Below are 18,264 nucleotides of genomic sequence, written 5' to 3' on the forward strand. Positions count from 1 at the left end.
TGATTCCCTCGCTCCGTTAGAGTTTGCTTTGCTCAGTCAGCAGGTAAAGCCCCAGCCACTGCAGCAGTGTGCTTTCGCTCACACACACACACACGCACACACACACACACACACACGCACGCTCACACACACACACCACACACACACATGCACGCATGCACACACACACACACACACACACACACACACACACACACACACACACACACACACACACGCACACACATAGGGTAAGAGAACACATGCAAACACAGAGACACACACTGATATACTCTTACACACATACCGGTACACACATACTTAGGCGAACACACAGTCATACACAAAGAGAGAGCTAGAAAGAGAAAGAGGGGGAGAGAGGCAGACATAGTGAGAGGAACAAAATGAGTAGACTGAAAGAAGGGATGAAAGGCAAAAGGTAAGATGAGGATAAGGAGGAAATAGAACCAATGAAAGCTCACATCTAACTCTTGCAAACAATAGATACACTGTTGTTTGCCTTAAAGTCACCTGATCTACTCTGTAAGCTCCACATAGCATGGGGTCAGGCTTGGAGAATAGATACTTCTGAGATCCTTTGTAATGGAATCTTCCTTCAGATGAATAGGTGACTTTAGTCTTCATGCTGAGATATATTTAGCAATAGCATCTGCGAGGGTGGTATGTATTGATTGAGCATAGATTAATGATAGCAATAGCCTGTGGTGCATATTTTAGTAGCCTCAGAGGCATTGTAGATTATCTGGTGTCATGTAGATCAGAGTTGATTGAATTACATATCACAATTTCTGTGCCTTATCACTGTCAGACTGTTTTTACAAATGAACAGTTTTCTTTGTAACAGTGTCAGTATCGACACGGTAGCTCAAAGTAATGTTGTGCTGAACTCTTCATGATGCCACTGTAAAGCTATAAGACAGTTAGCATGAGCTGGTTTAACCTGTGAAGTCACTTGAGTTTAAGGACCCCCTCGAAAATGAGATGGTATATCAAGGGGCTATCCTTGAAATAAAGAATAAAGAAAGAATAAAGAATGTCGCATATTCCGCTCTGGTTTAGACAGTTAGCATGAGCTGGTTTAACCTATGAAGTCACTTGAGTATGTAGCATTCCTCCCTGGTTTAGACAGTTAGCATGAGCTGGTTTAACCTGTGAAGTCACTTGAGTATGTAGCATTCCTCTCTGGTTTAGACAGTTAGCATGAGCTGGTTTAACCTATGAAGTCACTTGAGTATGTAGCATTCCTCTCTGGTTTAGACAGTTAGCATGAGCTGGTTTAACCTATGAAGTCACTTGAGTATGTAGCATTCCTCCCTGGTTTAGACAGTTAGCATGAGCTGGTTTACAGTAACCTGTGAAGTCACTTGAGTATGTAGCATTCCTCTCTGGTTTAGACAGTTAGCATGAGCTGGTTTACAGTAACCTGTGAAGTCACTTGAGTTGATTCCTCTCTGGTTTTAGATGTTAGCATGAGCTGGTTTACAGTAACCTCACTGGCATTCCTCTCTGGTTTAGACAGTTAGCATGAGCTGGTTTACAGTAACCTGTGAAGTCACTTGAGTATGTAGCATTCCTCTCTGGTTTAGACAGTTAGCATGAGCTGGTTTAACCTGTGAAGTCACTTGAGTATGTAGCATTCCTCTCTGGTTCAGACAGTTAGCATGAGCTGGTTTAACCTGTGAAGTCACTTGAGTATGTAGCATTCCTCTCTGGTTTAGACAGTTAGCATGAGCTGGTTTATAGTAACCTGTGAAGTCACTTGAGTATGTAGCATTCCTCTCTGGTTTAGACAGTTAGCATGAGCTGGTTTACAGTAACCTGTGAAGTCACTTGAGTATGTAGCATTCCTCTCTGGTTTAGACAGTTAGCATGAGCTGGTTTAACCTGTGAAGTCACTTGAGTATGTAGCATTCCTCTCTGGTTTAGACAGTTAGCATGAGCTGGTTTAACCTGTGAAGTCACTTGAGTATGTAGCATTCCGCTCTGGTTTAGACACACTTCCATTCTTCCCTCATTCTACCTCCACCTCCTCCTTCTACTACTACCTCCCTCCATACACTTGACTAGTACTTCTGCACGCTCATCCTCTGGTTGGAGTATTTATTGTCATAGTATTTATTGTTACCTAAGGTCTCCTCAGTATTTATTGTTGTGATATTTATTGTTTCCTAAGGTCTCTGCATAGTAGTATTTATTGTTTCCTCTGCATAGTAACTTGACTGTTATTCCTCATTTTGTAATGGTGAGCACACACAAGCATCTGGAGCAGTGGGCAGCGATTTTGTGTCACCAACCTTTGGTCACCAGTCATATTCTCTGACTAGTAGGCACACTTAGGATCTGGCTCAGGTCCGGCCTGGGTCTGGCACGGAGCCGGCACCATCACCACTGGAGAGGTTGTGCCCGCCATACTGGGCCTCCTATTAATCTGCATTACATCACACTGACGTGATCGCACCAATGGTTGCCTTTTTTGATGAGGACGACTTGACGCGATCACACCAATGGTTGCCATCTTTGATGAGGACGAGTTGGGATTGTAGTCGCCTTGCGTCACAACCTGTCAGACAGAGCAAGCCACATTTACTCACTGAAAAGAAATACACATGGAAAGATGCTCATAGATGCACACATGCACACACACTCACTCAAGTAACACAAACACACACACACACACACACACACACACACACACACACATGCACACACATACACACACACACACCACACCAGTGAGTAATCCCTACGTACAGTATGCACATGCTAGAGAGCCACACTCACACATGTTATCTAGCCCGTGGTGTTGTTCATTAAGCTCTCCTCAGGGTGTGTGAGAGTGAGTGATGGGCAGAGCTGAGCTTTGGGAGGAGTGACTGTAAGCTGAAGGGATCAGTCAGATTGACATGCCTGCGTCAGTATGTTGAGGTGCACACAGCAGCGAGGTGCCATGGTAACAGTGCTGGGGTCAAATAATCCTATTAGCTGCTTTTCTCATTTTGTCCTCATATTACAGAATTACTATATTATAAACTCACTCATCAATCCCATGTCAGCTACTGATTTCGTTTTTTGTTGAACAGTAATTGTGCACTGTGCATTGTTTTTCACGCCATAGTTGTGGTGGCCATATCCAGACTACAAGCCTTGTCCTTTTTCCGCCTTGTGAAAAAATAACAATACTAATAACCCGATACTAAATAACAATACTTGTTTATGAGTTCTGACCATGGCATTTTTCAGCTCTTTTTCTTTGATCACGTCAGGGAAGAGCATGTTGATTTCATCTGTATTGACCGCTCCCCTTGCCCGCCCCCTGTTCACCTGCCTGCTCCATGTTTCTCTCCCTCTCCGGTTCAGATCCAGGTGATCAAAATTGAGACAGAGGACAACAGAGAGACGCGGTCAGCCAAGGACGCCCTTCTGCTGTGGTGCCAGATGAAAACAGCAGGGTAAGACCCACGGGCAGCAGTGCCTACGTCACCGCCTGAACCACGCCCAGCAGTGTGTCTGAATATCAGCCACATGAGACTACTGTATATACTGTTACATACAAATGCATATACATATATAAGAAACTGTCTCATATGATAACGTACATATGTACATATATAAAACACTGTCTCTGGTTTACTGTCAAAATCTGCAACACTGAAATATGATATCTTGACACTGTCTTCATGGTGCTTTTTAAAGTGTTTCTACAGTTATGGTTATGCTACAGTATATCTACATTATGTTGTGCTGCACTAGTATGCGAGCCAGATGCTCTCTGCAGTAGTCATAGAGTCTGCAATAGTGTAGTACAAATACATTGCATCAATCCCAGAATACTCTATACCTGCGGTTCTTAAACTTATTTTTCCTGCGTACCACCACCTACATCTTGACTCGGCTCACATGCCCCCACCATCCGACACATAAAAACGTATGTTCTGTTGACGCATTCCAGGCATCATGTTTAATTAGCCACCCTACATGGTAACAAATAACAAAATCAAAATGTGCAACTGGTTTATGAGCTCTCACACTAAAAAAAACAGTGCGGAGAACAACATTATGAAACATAAAGAACAAAGAGAACATAGGCTTAAGATTTGGAAAACCAAATCATTTTTAACACCTTTCCGACATTGCCCTTTTCCTCTCATGTGCCCCCTAGTGGCAGCTCGCATGTACCACAGTTTGGGAATCCCTGCTGTATGCCATAGCATGCTGTCCAGATGGACTAAGCATAGTGTTGCATAAGGCATAGGCACTCTCTCCAGGGTGCTCCTCTCTCAGAGTCTAGGTACCCTGCCTCTGTAACTGCCACAGTGTGCAAGATGGTAGTATACTATCTGTACCGTAATTTGCCAACTATTAGCCGCGATTTATACATTGATTTTGCTAAGTTTCTTCAACCATGAGGTTAGTACACAGGGGTTAGTTAATGTGGTATTAATACGTTTTTTTTTTAACTTGCATAAAACACTGTAATGAGGTTTATACACAATGCGGCTAATACACAGGAAATTACTTTATACTTTCCGTGTGCTTTTCCCAGACTCAAGAATGTAATATGTTAAGATATGCTCATATTCATCAACACACAGCATTATAGAGGTGATGTTTTGACAGACAGCTCATTGGAAGTCTTTTGCTCTCCTACTTCAGTGACATGGCCTACAAGAGACACAAGGCGCCGTCTGACAGCACACTCATTTGACAGAGCTAACATGCAGTGGAGATTTGTTTATTGCAGCTCTGCACTACTGCACATGCCATAAATCAACTAGAAAACAGAGGGGACAGCCTAGTGGTGCGGTGTGCTTTTAACGATCAACTCCCCAGTAATCAATGACAAATGTCTACAGTAACAGCTGTCATGATCAGTGTGTGTTTACTTAAAAGTCCCCGTAGAAAACAAAATTTGAGTTCCACAGCTATGATATTAATGCCTGTGTATTAGCCTTTAACATGCCAAAGGGAGGTGTAATTGATTTCTTGTAGGTATAGAGATATGTAGCTGATGTTTAGCGATATGACCATTGTGCAAAGCCTTCCAGTAGAACAGAGTTCAAAGGTTGTGTGTGTGTAGTAGAAAAGTGGCCAAAGGTTATGTGTGTGCTGGGGGGTGCTGTGGCACAACTGGTCACAAAGCCCGTACCATACTTGGATCGACGTGTCCACAGAGACCCGGGTTCAAGTCCGGCCCATTTTCCGATCCCACTCCACCTCTCTCTCACCCACTTGCTTCCTGTCAATATTAAAGACATAAACTCCCGGTGTGTGTGTGCCATGATAATAACGAAAGTTGTGTGTGGTTTTGCACAGGTACCCTGAGGTGAACATTCATAACTTCACCACCTGCTGGAGGGATGGCCTGGCTTTCAATGCACTCATTCACAGGCACAGGTCAGCTGCGACACACACACACACACTCATATTACACACACACACACATGTTCCGTAATCTGTGGTTATTTCTGCATAGAGTTGGACACTGACTGACAATGACACTGCTCCAAACCATGCCCTCATATCACACTGTTGTTCTACTTCAGAACAAAAGCACATACTGACACAAATAAGATTACATCCATGTAACACCATACATATTGAAGGCCTATCTATGCTTTAACATTATGCCTGAGTGTTGCCTGAGACAGATTCGTTGTCATGTTTCCAGACCTGATTTAATCGAGTTCCATAAGCTGGCCAGGTCTAACGCCACTCACAACCTCCAGCAAGCCTTCAACGTCGCAGAACAGAACCTTGGCCTCACCAAGCTCCTGGACCCTGAAGGTAATCGTCAAATGGATCAGCTCGATAGTATTAAGGGCCATTCACACCACGAGCGATAACCATAAAGCTATCTTAACTATGAGAATAAGTACGTACACACTGACCAATGATAAGGAAAGTCTCTCCTGGTGTTGATGAATGTGATGTCAAAAATGTGATGGATTCTGATTGGCTGTCAGCTTTTTATCATTCTCAAAAGTTATCTCAAAAAAGTGATCCCTAATGAAAAAATTTCTCTCTTGTCAAGGACCGTTTTGTAGAAACCCCAATTGAAAAAAGACGGAGAAGATGAACGAGTTTACAAGAGAATTTCCAGGGCCACCCCTGATTCCAAAATGTTATGAGATTAGGCAGATTGCAGTATTTTGACAGCAGCTTGCTTGTTTCCTCGATCTAACTCTCCTCGCTCCCTTCTCCCTCCCATCACACACCTGTCCAAACCCAGACGTGAACACGGAGAACCCGGACGAGAAGTCCATCATAACCTATGTGGTGTCCTTCTACCACTACTTCTCCAAGATGAAGGCCCTTATTGTAGAGGGGAAAAGGATAGGCAAGGTAAGAGGAACGAAGAGTGATCCTTTAATATCCACATGTCCCAAATAACTATGGCATATCAGTGCATAGTCTTACATCTTATTTCTGTGTTTTTTTGTGTGTGTGTGGGGGGGGGGGTGGCCAGAGTGTCTTTTTGGCTATGATGAGATGTAGTCTCTTTTTAAAGCTGCAGTTGGCAAGTCTGACAGATTGAGGGGACTTAGCCAAAATTTTGAATGGTTACAACTGTCATGCCCCTCCCGCACTACCACTGAGCACCCTCTCATCGAGTTTGTGCTCGTCAGTGCGCACCAGACTGCACCAGACTGTGATTGACAGTCAGATCTCACACATCCCTGCTCTGATTGGACCAGAAGAACCAGGAGCTGTGGATTTTTGCAAAACAAATAACAGGCTCTAGGTGGAGGTAGAAGTACAGGTTTTTTTCTAAAACCGGCTGATTTATGTTTTTCTGTTGGAGCATAGTGTCGGTTTCAGTGAATATGGTCAAACAAATCTTGCCAATTGCAGCTTTAAGGTTAACAAAGCTTCTCCCGAATTGTCGCTCTGATTGTGACCTTAGGTCCTGGACAGCGCCATTGAGGCGGAGAAGATCATTGAGCGATACGAGGAGCTGGCGTCGGAACTGTTGGAGTGGATCGAGAAGACCATCAGCATAATCAGCAACCAGAAGTTTGCCAACTCGCTCACCGGTGTCCAGCAGCAACTCCAGGCCTTCACCACCTACTGCACCATCGAGAAGCCCATCAAGTATGTCAGACAGCTCTGGGACGTCTTCGGAATGTCTCTGAGACTTTTCTAAGACATCTCTGAAATGTTTCTAAGACATCACTAACACTTTTGTAAGGGATCTCTGAGACTTTACTAAGATAACTCTGAGATGTTTCTAAGACATCTCAGCCTTTTTTCTAAGACATCTCTGAGCCTTTTATCTAAGACATCTCTGAGATGTTTCTAAGACATCACTAACACTTTTGTAAGACATCTCTGAGACTTTACTAAGACATCTCTGAGATGTTTCTTAGACATTTGCAAGTCCTTACTGAGATGTTCGTGAGACATCAGTGAGATATCTGTGAGAGCTTGTATAGCCAAGCAGTGTTTCCCAGAGAATTGAATTCCATTTATTCTCTGGGGAACACAGATTTAAGCACAATTTAGTACAACCTGGAAAATCATTGTGTGGTGGTCAATGTTGATTGGGCCGCCACAAATAAGTCAATGTATGGGAAACACTGGCCAAGACACATCATGGTTTACACATGTGTCTATCATTCGCCTTCAAGCTGTCTGGCTGACCACTTGTGGTCAGATTTCGTTACATCACTTCCACTAGCCGTCTCCTTGTTAGGGACATATCAGGGAAAAACCTGGTTTTTCTTAGTTTATTTTCCCTTGCCAGCACCTCGGAGGGTGTGCATTCTTTTCTATATTTATAGGGACATATCAGGGCACATTAGTGTTTACACTACTGAAGATGTGTGGTCAAATGCATCCCAGTCCACTTTGGCAAGTGGTGTGAGTGATAACAATGTGTCTTGGTGGTTGTTTACCCTTGTGCTTGGCACTGTCCACTCGTTGATTCGATCGGCCAAGATGCATTTTCAAGAGTAAACTGGGTCTCTGTGACCTCTGTGAGGAGTGTTGAGTCACACCGAGTTTGCCTCTCAGCGTGTGGCCCTTCAGCAGGTTGTCATGGTGATCAAGGGTACGTGTTCAGCTTGATTTCACCTTGTTGTGGTCTCTAGGGAAGCATCCGGCTGGAGCGTGTTAGTCAGACCCTCGAGAGCTCAGTTGGTGGGTACTCACTGGTTGATTACCATTAGTTGACATTCAGTTTTGGAGAGCCATGGTCTCAAAGTTAGCAGATGTTTTGTCAAATCAGGCCAGATCCTGAGAAGTAGAACACTTTACACAGATTACATCTAGTCACATCTAGTTTTCAGATAGTCACAACATAAATAGTCAAAGTTGAGGTGACACAGAAGGTAAAGTTAAAGTTGACTGATTTTTAGCAGATGTTTTTATCTAACACTGACTCACGATGGCGGTTCGGAAATCAAACCTGGATCGACCAATCGCTTCTCTACCACACCCGCGATAAGCAGGCTTGAGACAGGGACTCACCCCACAGACAGGTCTGTGACTTCACTGTATTTGTCTGTGATTTCACTGTATTTGTGAAAAATATTTCCTCTCTGAAGCCCCCCCCCCCCTCTATTCCGTTGCCACTCCCCTCATATATGTATGTGTATATCGCTGTGTTGATCCCACAGCCCCCCCGCAGTCCTGCTCTGCCTCCGTGTTGAGAGGCCTCTCTCCCAGTCTGAAGCGCCGCTCAGCCCTGAGGCCTCCTCCGCCCTTTTCAGCAGAAGTCTGTGCGCGTCTAGACCATTTAAACATCAGGACCGATTAGACCTGCGAAGCCTGATTTCACTTGACTATTTGTAAGAGTAGTGCAAGTGCAGTGTGGGAGTCATAGGGACTGTGGCTATAAATTCTCCTTCTCATGCTGTACAAAATGGTGTGGTGTGTGTGTGAGGTTAACTTGGAGATCTTTGAGAAAGAATTTACCACAATACCTTATTTTCCTGGTGCATCTGAGGTAGCGTTACCTTGTGTTGATAGCATGTGTAGTTCATATGACTTGCCTATCTGAGGTAGCGTTACCTTGTGTTGATATCATGTGTAGTTCATGACATGCCTATCTGAGCCTTCTCCTCTCCCTCCTGAAAGTATTGTGACATACTGTACATCAGAGCTCACCCAGAATAGATCAGTGAACGTTTGAGTGAAGGTTCATGTTGTCTTCGCAAACATTCCAGAATTGTTTGTTTTAAACAGCAGCTCTCAGTCCAGCGTCCATGTTTATTTGCTGAGAACTACCTCCTTTAGACCGTTGTTGTTTGGAAACATTCACAGTGTACTCTAAGCAAACAAACTGTATAAAAAAACATTCATGAATGTTTGCCTTTGATTGCTATTTTCACCACACCTCTGGTCCATAGCGAGCTGCCAGATGTGTGCCAGATCTGGGCCAGGCGTGGTCCGTGGCCGGCTGCAGTCCCTGGGATCTGAAGCCCTGAGTATCAGGCTCTCTGGGTCTAGAGGCAGCCCTGGTCTCTTACATAAGCAATGGCATATGCTCCATGGTGACACATCATCCTGACACTTCGGCAGAGACACTAGTTTTAAACTCTTTGTCAGCAATGCTACCGTACACACACAGACACACACACACACACACACACACACACACACACACACACACACACACACACAAACACACACACACACACATGTATACTGTGTATATATATATATATATATATATATATATATATACATGGTTTTGCTAGCATTGTCAAACTGCTCGTCATGGATAGCTCTTCTGTTACAGAAATAACTCGAAAAGACTGTAATTTCTAATCTCTAAACCTGCAACTCTTGAAACTTCTCTCATGTTTCAATTCTCTGTTGTCTGATTATGTGTGTGTACATGTGTGTACGTGTGTGTGTGTGTGTGTGTGTGTGTGTGTGTGTGTGTGTGTATCTGCAGATTCCAGGAGAAAGGTAACCTGGAGGTGCTCCTCTTCACCATCCAAAGCAAGCTCAGAGCCAACAACCAGAAGCCATACGTGCCTCACGAAGGGAAGCTCATCTCGGACATCAACAAGGTGACCAAACAAACTCGCCAACCCGATTTGAAAGGGATTCACTTAGTGTAATAGGAATTTATTGCAGTTGGGCACAATTGAATCACTGTCATTGTGTGTTAAGCTCTTGATAGCTTATTTGTTACATATTTTACTGTAAGGTTGTTTTATTGCACAGTCTTGGTAACCTTGCTTAACGCCGTGTCCTAACTACATGTTGAACACTGTGTCCTAACTACATGCTTAACACCGTGTCCTAACTACATGCTTAACACCGTGTCCTAACTACATGCTTAACACTGTGTCCTAACTACATGCTTAACACTGTGTCCTAACTACATGCTAAACACCGTGTCCTAACTACATGCTTAACACCGTTTCCTAACTACATGCTAAACCCCGTGTCCTAACTACGTGCCATAGTAAAGGGTAAACATTGCCGCAATAGAATGGCATATTTAAAGGTGCTCTAAGTGATGTTAAGCGGTTTCTGAGCGAAACATTTCACCTCACCATCCGCTAGCTGCCTGTGCATTGAATATACTGTAAAAAAACGTGGTCTCTGTGGACAGCCCAGGCTCCAGAAACGGCAACAAAAACAACTTGGTCCAGCCTGGACCATAAAAACATAGCAAACTGTTCCAGTCACGAGATGCGTGATTAGGAGAGTTTCAATTGCACTGGAGGGAGCGGGAGCGAGTAGCGATCTAGCTCTCTGAAGTGATGTTACCCAACATCGCTTAGAGCACCTTTACCAGATTCAGTGTGGACAGAGAGCGTTCACTGCTACATGACAGCCAGACACACGCTGCACATGCAGTTAGGACAACCTGTGTGATCAGCAGCTCTGACCTGTGCTCATGAATGACCTTTCACCTTTCACCTTTCACCTTTCACCTCTGTGCTCTCCGTCCTGGCAGGCGTGGGAGAGGCTTGAGAAGGCGGAGCATGAGAGGGGCGTGGCCTTGAGGACGGAGCTGATTCGCCAGGAGAAACTGGAGCTGCAGGCGCAGCGCTTTGACCACAAGACCACCATGCGCCAAGCGTGGCTTAATGAGAACCAGCGGCTAGTCTCACAGGTGAGTGGCACTGCAGGACAGTAGGAAGTAGTCACACAGGTGAGTGCACTGCAGGACAGTAGGAAGTAGTCTCACAGGTGAGTGCACTGCAGGAGAGTAGGAAGTGGTCTCACAGGTGAGTGCACTGCAGGAGAGTAGGAAGTAGTCACAGGTGAGTGCACTGCAGGAGAGTAGGAAGTAGTCACACAGGTGAGTGGCACTGCAGGAGTTGGAGCAGGAGAGTAGGAAGTTGTGAGCATGTGGTAAATGTGATGCTGATAAAATCTCATTCAAAGTCTTAGGGCTCTGTTTTAGCGATCTAAAACGACTGGTCAGAGATGCAAGGTTTAAGGTGTGTCCAGTCCATATTCGCTAATTTAAAGGTGTGATTTTGTGATCAGAGGCCAGGCGCATTGTTCAATAGGTTTGTTCTTATGTGTCTTAATCAGTCATGGGTGTGTTTTGGGTGCAACATCCTTCAAACCAATGAGAGTGACATTTGTCATTCCTTTTAAGAGCAAGCAGCGCAATATCAAACAGCGTGTCAATATTTTGACAGGCAGCACATTTGAAGGAATCTGTTTGCGCACAAGACCGGGATTCACAGGGATTCCACTAAACCTTGCTTTACTAAAACCTGTGTGTGACTAGCAGAGTATAGTCTACATGCATCTGCACTTGCGTCTTATTTGAGCTCATAGGCAAAGTGAAACTAACTTCACCATGGTCTCATACAATAGGTAACGACAAAACATTTTTACACAGTTATTTACTTTCACCATTGACTGACAAGGGTGAAATAATCGAAAATATTGCCTGAAAAAAGCAACACTTACCACAAATAATGTTTGAATGACTGAATAAAACTCCTAACAATATTTATCCTGCAAATGAGTTGTTTGGAACTTGTTGCTAAGAGCTGCTTACAACTTGTGACAGTGCATCTTCCGCTGTGCTTTATATGCGCCTTTCGCTATAGACTAGGTCTTTCTTGGTCAGTGGTGTAATGATTTTTAGAGGTTGTAAGATACCGATTTTTGGATCATGCGCCAGACCACACCTATTTCTTTAATTGTATCAATTTAATTGTCATGCTACCCAGTGTTGAGTCTGGGGACATGCCGCATTCAACCTGCACTGTGACTGCAAGAGTAAACACTCAACTGTAATGATGACACTCCATGAATGAGACATTTGTTAAGACTTTGAGAATAAAAAATAATCTTTGAATAATTAGATTAGATTAGATTAGATTCAACTTTATTGTCATTTAGCAGAGTACAGGTACAGAGCCAATGAAATGCAGTTAGCAAGAAGAATAAGAACAGTGAGTTACAGTGAGTGAATGCGATGGATTTCCAAGCTTACATAACATTGGATTATCTCATTTTTGTAATGAGTTTACTGATGAGATCCCTCCATTTATGTGTACTCTGGTCTGATTTTGAACGGGTAAGAGCACTTGACTTGTCTCTTCAGGACAACTTTGGCTACGACCTGCCAGCGGTGGAGGCGGCCATGAAGAAGCATGAGGCCATCGAGGCGGACATCTCGTCCTACGAGGACCGCATCAGCGTGGTGGTCGAGCTGGCAGCCGAGATGGAAGCCGAGGGCTACTACGACATCCGACGGATCTCCGCCCGCAAGGAGAACATCCTGGGCCAGTGGAAGCTGCTCAAGGAGCTGGTGGTGGGCCGCAAGACGCGGCTGGAGAAGAACCTGGCCCTGCAGAAGACCTTCCAGGACATGGTCTACATGATTGACTGGATGGAGGAGATACAGGTACCAACAGCAGGGCCTCAGTGGTGGTCTGTGGTCTGCCTGAATAACACTGACATTTTAAGTGTGGTTGTGTGTGGTGGTAGTGGTGGGGGAGATCTATGACATTGTGAGAAAGCTCCTTTCTGACTTTCTGTCAATGGATTTAGATATGTCACACACATTCTTCATGTTTATAAACTATTATTGGACTAAATACCAACAAGTAAATCTATTTGATAGAACCACTCTAGACTTAATGTCTAGATTTCCAAAATTTGACTTACAGTCATATCCCAAAGGAATACTTTTGTGTCGCTCAGTATGTTATGGACAAACAATAAGCAAACGGAACTGTTTATTTTGCATTGCTTTGAATGAAAGTCTCAAGCAAAAGACTCGATTTCACCCCTTGTGAGACTGAATCTGTCTCCTTTCTCCCGCTCTCCTTTTCTCCCTCCCTCTCCCTCTCCTTCCCTTTCTCCCTCTCTCCCTCCATCTATCCCTCAGATCCAACTGCTGTCTAAAGACTTTGGGAAACACCTGCTGGAGGTGGACGACCTGCTGCAGAAGCACAGCCTTCAGGAGGCCGACATCTCAGTGCAGGCCGAGAGAGTGCAGACCCTGAACACTGTGGCCCTCAAGTTCACCGCCATCGAAGGTGAGTGCTGCGGTCCTCAGATTGCCCCTGTAGTAAAGCACATGAAGCTCGCTGGGCAACAGAGTCCTCAGATTGCCCCTGTATAGTAAAGCACATGAAGCCCCCTGGGCAACAGGGTCTTTAGATTGCCCCTGTATAAGTTATATATAGTTATACACTACAGTTCAGAAGCTGGGGGTCACTTAGGAATGCCTCCTTTTTGAAGGAAAAGTTTATTATTTGTCCATTAAAATAACATCAAATTAAAAAACAAATACATTGAAGAAATGGTTCATGTTGGAAATGACAATGGCGGATGACTGAAAAGAAATCTACCATTAGGAATCCAGGACCAGGTGCCAGGTATGCATTCAGGGGAGTCATCCTGTGTGATGTTTTGTTGTTTGTTTATGATTTGATAGTTGTATTGTTTTGTTTGGCTGTAAAGCAAATCCACTGACCCCAAGAGCAGATGAAAGCATAAGTCAACAAGCCTCCCACACTAGCACTGCCTGTGTTTAGTCTGTGTGTAATTAAGACATTTTGTATAAGACACCCATCCCACCCTCCACTCTAATTACTGCTATTAGCACATTGGGCTGATACCGCACTTAAGGCTCACAACAGCAACGGCTCTGGAGCTTCTGTAGCCGTGTCTACATATGGAGCACTCTAGAGTTCAAACAGAGTTCTGTAACCATGTCTACATATGGAGCACCCTAGAGTTCAAACAGACAGTTCTGGAATTATGAGACCATTCTGTTCCATCCTGTTTAGTGGTACAGTAGGAGCTTTGGTGTTGTATGAATCGCATTATGTGCTGAGTCTAAAACCTGTTCTTTTGAAATTTTTTTTTTTACTTTTTAACAACAAAAAGTGGCTTTGTAAAAACAAAAAAAATCTGTTTTCATTTTATAAGCATGCGAAGTATCCTGTTTGGTCAAAAAACTGATAAATTGGATAAAATATGTAAATAAGACGATGGCCATATTTTTACATTGTAAAAGATCCTAGGGTAAAGTTAGTGATTTTTATTCCAGTGTAAATCTTTACTGTAGGTCCGCCACAAGATGGCAAGCATGTGTCTTACGAACCTTAAGTGCTCACAGCTGACGGTGGCTGATTTTCCACTCATGCTGAAAATGTGGCAGTTATCACCCTGAGTCTGAGCGCTGCCCCCCCCCCCTCCCCTCCCCGTGGCATGTCATGTGCACTTCGCACGCAGTGGGCAGGTGTACTCTCGTCCCCATCCCGCTGTGCCTGACCAGATTGGCACAGTAGCCATTGCGGTGAATAGAACGGTGCCTGTGCCAGTTTCCCATCAGCTCTGTGTGTGTGTGTGTGTATGTGTGTGTGTGTGTGTGTGCATGTTTGTATGTGTGTGTGTGTGTGTGTGTGTGTCTTCCGCAGGCTACCAGCCATGCGACCCGCAGGTCATCTGTAACCGGGTCAACCATGTGAGCACGTGCCTGGAGGAGCTGAAGCAGCTGGCGTCCACGCGTCGTGCCGAGCTGGAGGAGTCCAGACAACTCTGGGCCTTCTACGAGGAGGTGACACACACACACACACACACACACGCACACACGCACACTGTCATAAGCAGGTAGAAGGAGACTCTCCCATTATTCTCCCATCTTACAACAGGAACAGATCAGAGCACTGGTTTAGGATGTACCCAATACATAATGTACAGAACAGAACAGTTCATATGCGGCACATTTCTTATTTACTTCGATGGTGAGTTAGAAACATACAGAGATACTGTTTTAGGAATATCAGATGACAGATTTGGCGGGTCACATTTTAGATTGTCAGAAATCAATAGAATGACTAGACAGATCGTCAGGCTGACCTTACAAAAGCTTGCATACGATATGATACAACTTTATTTGTCAGTTTGTGCTGAAATTCTTTTTGCATCCCTGGGTAGCTCATTTAAGCATACAAAGGACACAAACAATACATACATGTAAGACATATAGTAGCATCAATAGACAGGCATGTAGATGTAGGACATAAAGCATCAACAGACAAACATGAAACTTAGCCACACATGACAGTATCAGACAAACATGAGACATAGCCACAAAAGATAGTCTCAAGCATGACAGAAGACAAAGCATACATATATTACAAAGAGGCTACATCAATACATCCAAACTTTGAGACATTGCATCCATGGATAAATATTGCACTAGATCTTAATGTTGCTGGTTTAACAAAAGGATTGATTGATGTATACAAGAGTATCCGAGTCTGTTGCGGATGAAAGGAGGAACTCTAAAGCGCCTGTTTGAGGGCAGTAGCTGATATTCTCTGCGTAGAACATGTGATGTGTCCGTGGAAATATATCTGGCCAGCCTAAGCATACTCTTGTTGTGGGCTTCCTGGAAGAGTTGTGCTACAGGTAGCCCAATGATCTTTGAACAGATTTTAATTTGATGATGATGTAGTTGGCATAGATACGGTAACTTCTGATGTGATGAGTAAAAGCATGTGGCAGTTAAATACTGTAGGTAGAGGCAAAACATCAAGTGTACACAGGACAGATGGTGAGTGACATTTATTTATGTTATCAGCCTTTAACTACAGCATGAGTTCCAAATGTTAGGGACAGATCACTAACTTCCTGGTGAACTGCAGATGACAATCGCACTCTCTTCAGGCTCAGTGTTTAGCCAGCTGTTGTTGTGCCTTGTTTGAGAGGAGTGTTTAAAAACTGTGTCGCCATGGTGACAGCTGGAGGAGTCGGAGGCGTGGATCCGGGAGAAGACGTCCATCCTGTCGGCGCAGACGTGCGGCAAGGATCTGAGCAGCGTGCTGCGCCTGCTGCAGAACCACAAGAGCCTGGCGGGGGAGCTGCTGAGCCGGCGCTCGCTGCTGCAGCAGACCATGAAGAAGGGCAAGCAGATCCTCACGCAGAAGAGCTTCGGCACGGCCGGCATCCAGGAGCGCGTCATGGAGGCCAAGGGCGAGTGGAAACGCCTGGAGGAACAGGCCGCGCTGCGCCTCGGCCACCTGCAGGAGGCGCTGGACTTCTTCCAGTTCGCCGCCGAGTCCGACGACCTGCTGGCGTGGCTGCAGGACATCTACCGGCTGGTGTCCAGCGAGGACTTCGGCCACGACGAGTACTCCACGCGCTCGCTGCTCAAGAAGCACCGGTGCGTGCGCGAGAGCCTGGAGAAGCACCGCGCCAACGCCGCCGCCCTGCGCAAGCATGCCGCCTCGCTGCCGCCGCCCTACAGGCAGCTGGAGGAGGTGCAGGCGCGCACGGCCGAGGTGGAGCAGCTGTACGCCGAGGTGGTGGACGTGGCCGTCCTGCGGCAGCAGTGGCTGCACGACGCACTCGCCGTCTACCACATGTTCAGTGAGGTCAACGCCTGCGAGGTCTGGATCGACGAGAAGGAGCAGTGGCTCAACAAGATGGAGGTGCCCGAGAGGCTGGAGGACGTCGAGGTGGTGGCGCACAGGTAACACACGCAGACACACAGACAGACAGACAGACAGATAGATGTGAAGATGGTGGCACATGCAGACAGACAGGTAACACACAGACAGACAGACAGACAGACAGACGAATAGATAGATAGATAGATGTGAAGGTAGTGGCACACAGGTAACACACACACACCACAATGCTCACTAATGAAAATAAACAGACACATAGACAGACAGATTTATGCCATTTGCATAGGCACTGGATATTACAGTTCCGTTGGAATTCTTGTGCACTGCTGTGAGAAACATCTGTTTTCTACCAGAGGTACAGTAACACAGGGTCTAGTAAGAGATATGGCATTGCAGGGAGTGAAGTGTGTCTCTAGTAGCTCTCTGGTAGTAATATAAAAGGCTATCACATAGTCACATGCACTGATGGGGTCAAGAACCCCTGTAGTGATGCACAGGGCTCCACGGGTCATGGAATTTTTGTAATATCATGGATTTTGTTTTATCATGGAAATCGGTTCCAGACATGGAATATCATGGAATTTTGTTTTCACAGTTTAAAATATTCTTGCCAAAATAAATTAATACAAATATATTTCCAGGCAAGATTGGTATTTACTGGGTTATTTCCATTACTGCATGCTTGAGTGGTTGTGGCTATTCCTGCTTTATTAATTTCTCAATTCAAAGAAAGTCAAAGATTCTGGAACACTACGCTGCTTCTCTGGAATCTTTGGTCGGTACATAGGGTACATTAGTCATGGAAATTCAGAGAAAAGTCATGGGATTTTACATTTGCCTTAGTGGGAACCCTGGATGCATTTACTGACACTCTTTAACGTGGCTATTTAACATGTGAAATGCTTCACACAGAAATACAATGGTATTTTCTTAAGTTTCTGTCATTCACTTTCATTTTTAACTTTCTCGTTTTTTTTACAATTCATGAATGGTTTAATTGAATTCTGAGGGCCTCTCATTAAGACTTCCCCTTGCTACCCTTGTTAGGTTCGAGAGCCTCGACCAGGAAATGAACAGCCTGATGGGAAGAATACTGGATGTCAATCAAATAGTGCAGCAGCTCCTGGACAACGGCCACCCCAGTTCCACTGAGGTCAGAGGCTGTCAGGACCACCTCAACAGCCGGTACGCTGCAGCAGCACACAGTCACAGCACAGCACCGCACTCTCTCAACACCGCTGTGTTGGTGAAACAAACCACTCTTTTAGAAAAACATACTGTATGAAGCCCAGTGTTGTCATATTTTCATTCATTCATTCATTCATTCATTTATTCAACCTTTATTTCATGCTCGGAAATACAGTTGAGGGCAGTCCTCTTTTCCAGTGTAGCCGAGATACAT

The 18,264-nt window shown here is 44.8% G+C and overlaps 1 protein-coding gene across 8 annotated transcripts in view; it reads left to right on the forward strand.

Moving 5' to 3' along the window:
* Nucleotides 1-18,264, forward strand: part of LOC125308793 (spectrin beta chain, non-erythrocytic 4-like) — a 95,141-nt gene that overhangs the window by 14,451 nt on the left and 62,426 nt on the right. For all 8 annotated transcript variants that reach the window (XM_048265390.1, XM_048265391.1, XM_048265393.1 and 5 more), the window contains exons 5-16: nt 3,358-3,449; nt 5,314-5,394; nt 5,669-5,784; nt 6,230-6,342; nt 6,905-7,092; nt 9,902-10,019; nt 10,919-11,077; nt 12,536-12,838; nt 13,325-13,475; nt 14,865-15,004; nt 16,194-16,924; nt 17,910-18,047. In XM_048265390.1, coding sequence (XP_048121347.1) covers nt 3,358-3,449; nt 5,314-5,394; nt 5,669-5,784; nt 6,230-6,342; nt 6,905-7,092; nt 9,902-10,019; nt 10,919-11,077; nt 12,536-12,838; nt 13,325-13,475; nt 14,865-15,004; nt 16,194-16,924; nt 17,910-18,047 — 2,330 coding nt within the window. The remainder of the gene's footprint in view (nt 1-3,357; nt 3,450-5,313; nt 5,395-5,668; nt 5,785-6,229; nt 6,343-6,904; nt 7,093-9,901; nt 10,020-10,918; nt 11,078-12,535; nt 12,839-13,324; nt 13,476-14,864; nt 15,005-16,193; nt 16,925-17,909; nt 18,048-18,264) is intronic.

This window comes from Alosa alosa, chromosome 15 (genome assembly GCF_017589495.1).
Source record: "Alosa alosa isolate M-15738 ecotype Scorff River chromosome 15, AALO_Geno_1.1, whole genome shotgun sequence".
Lineage (NCBI taxonomy): Eukaryota > Metazoa > Chordata > Actinopteri > Clupeiformes > Clupeidae > Alosa > Alosa alosa.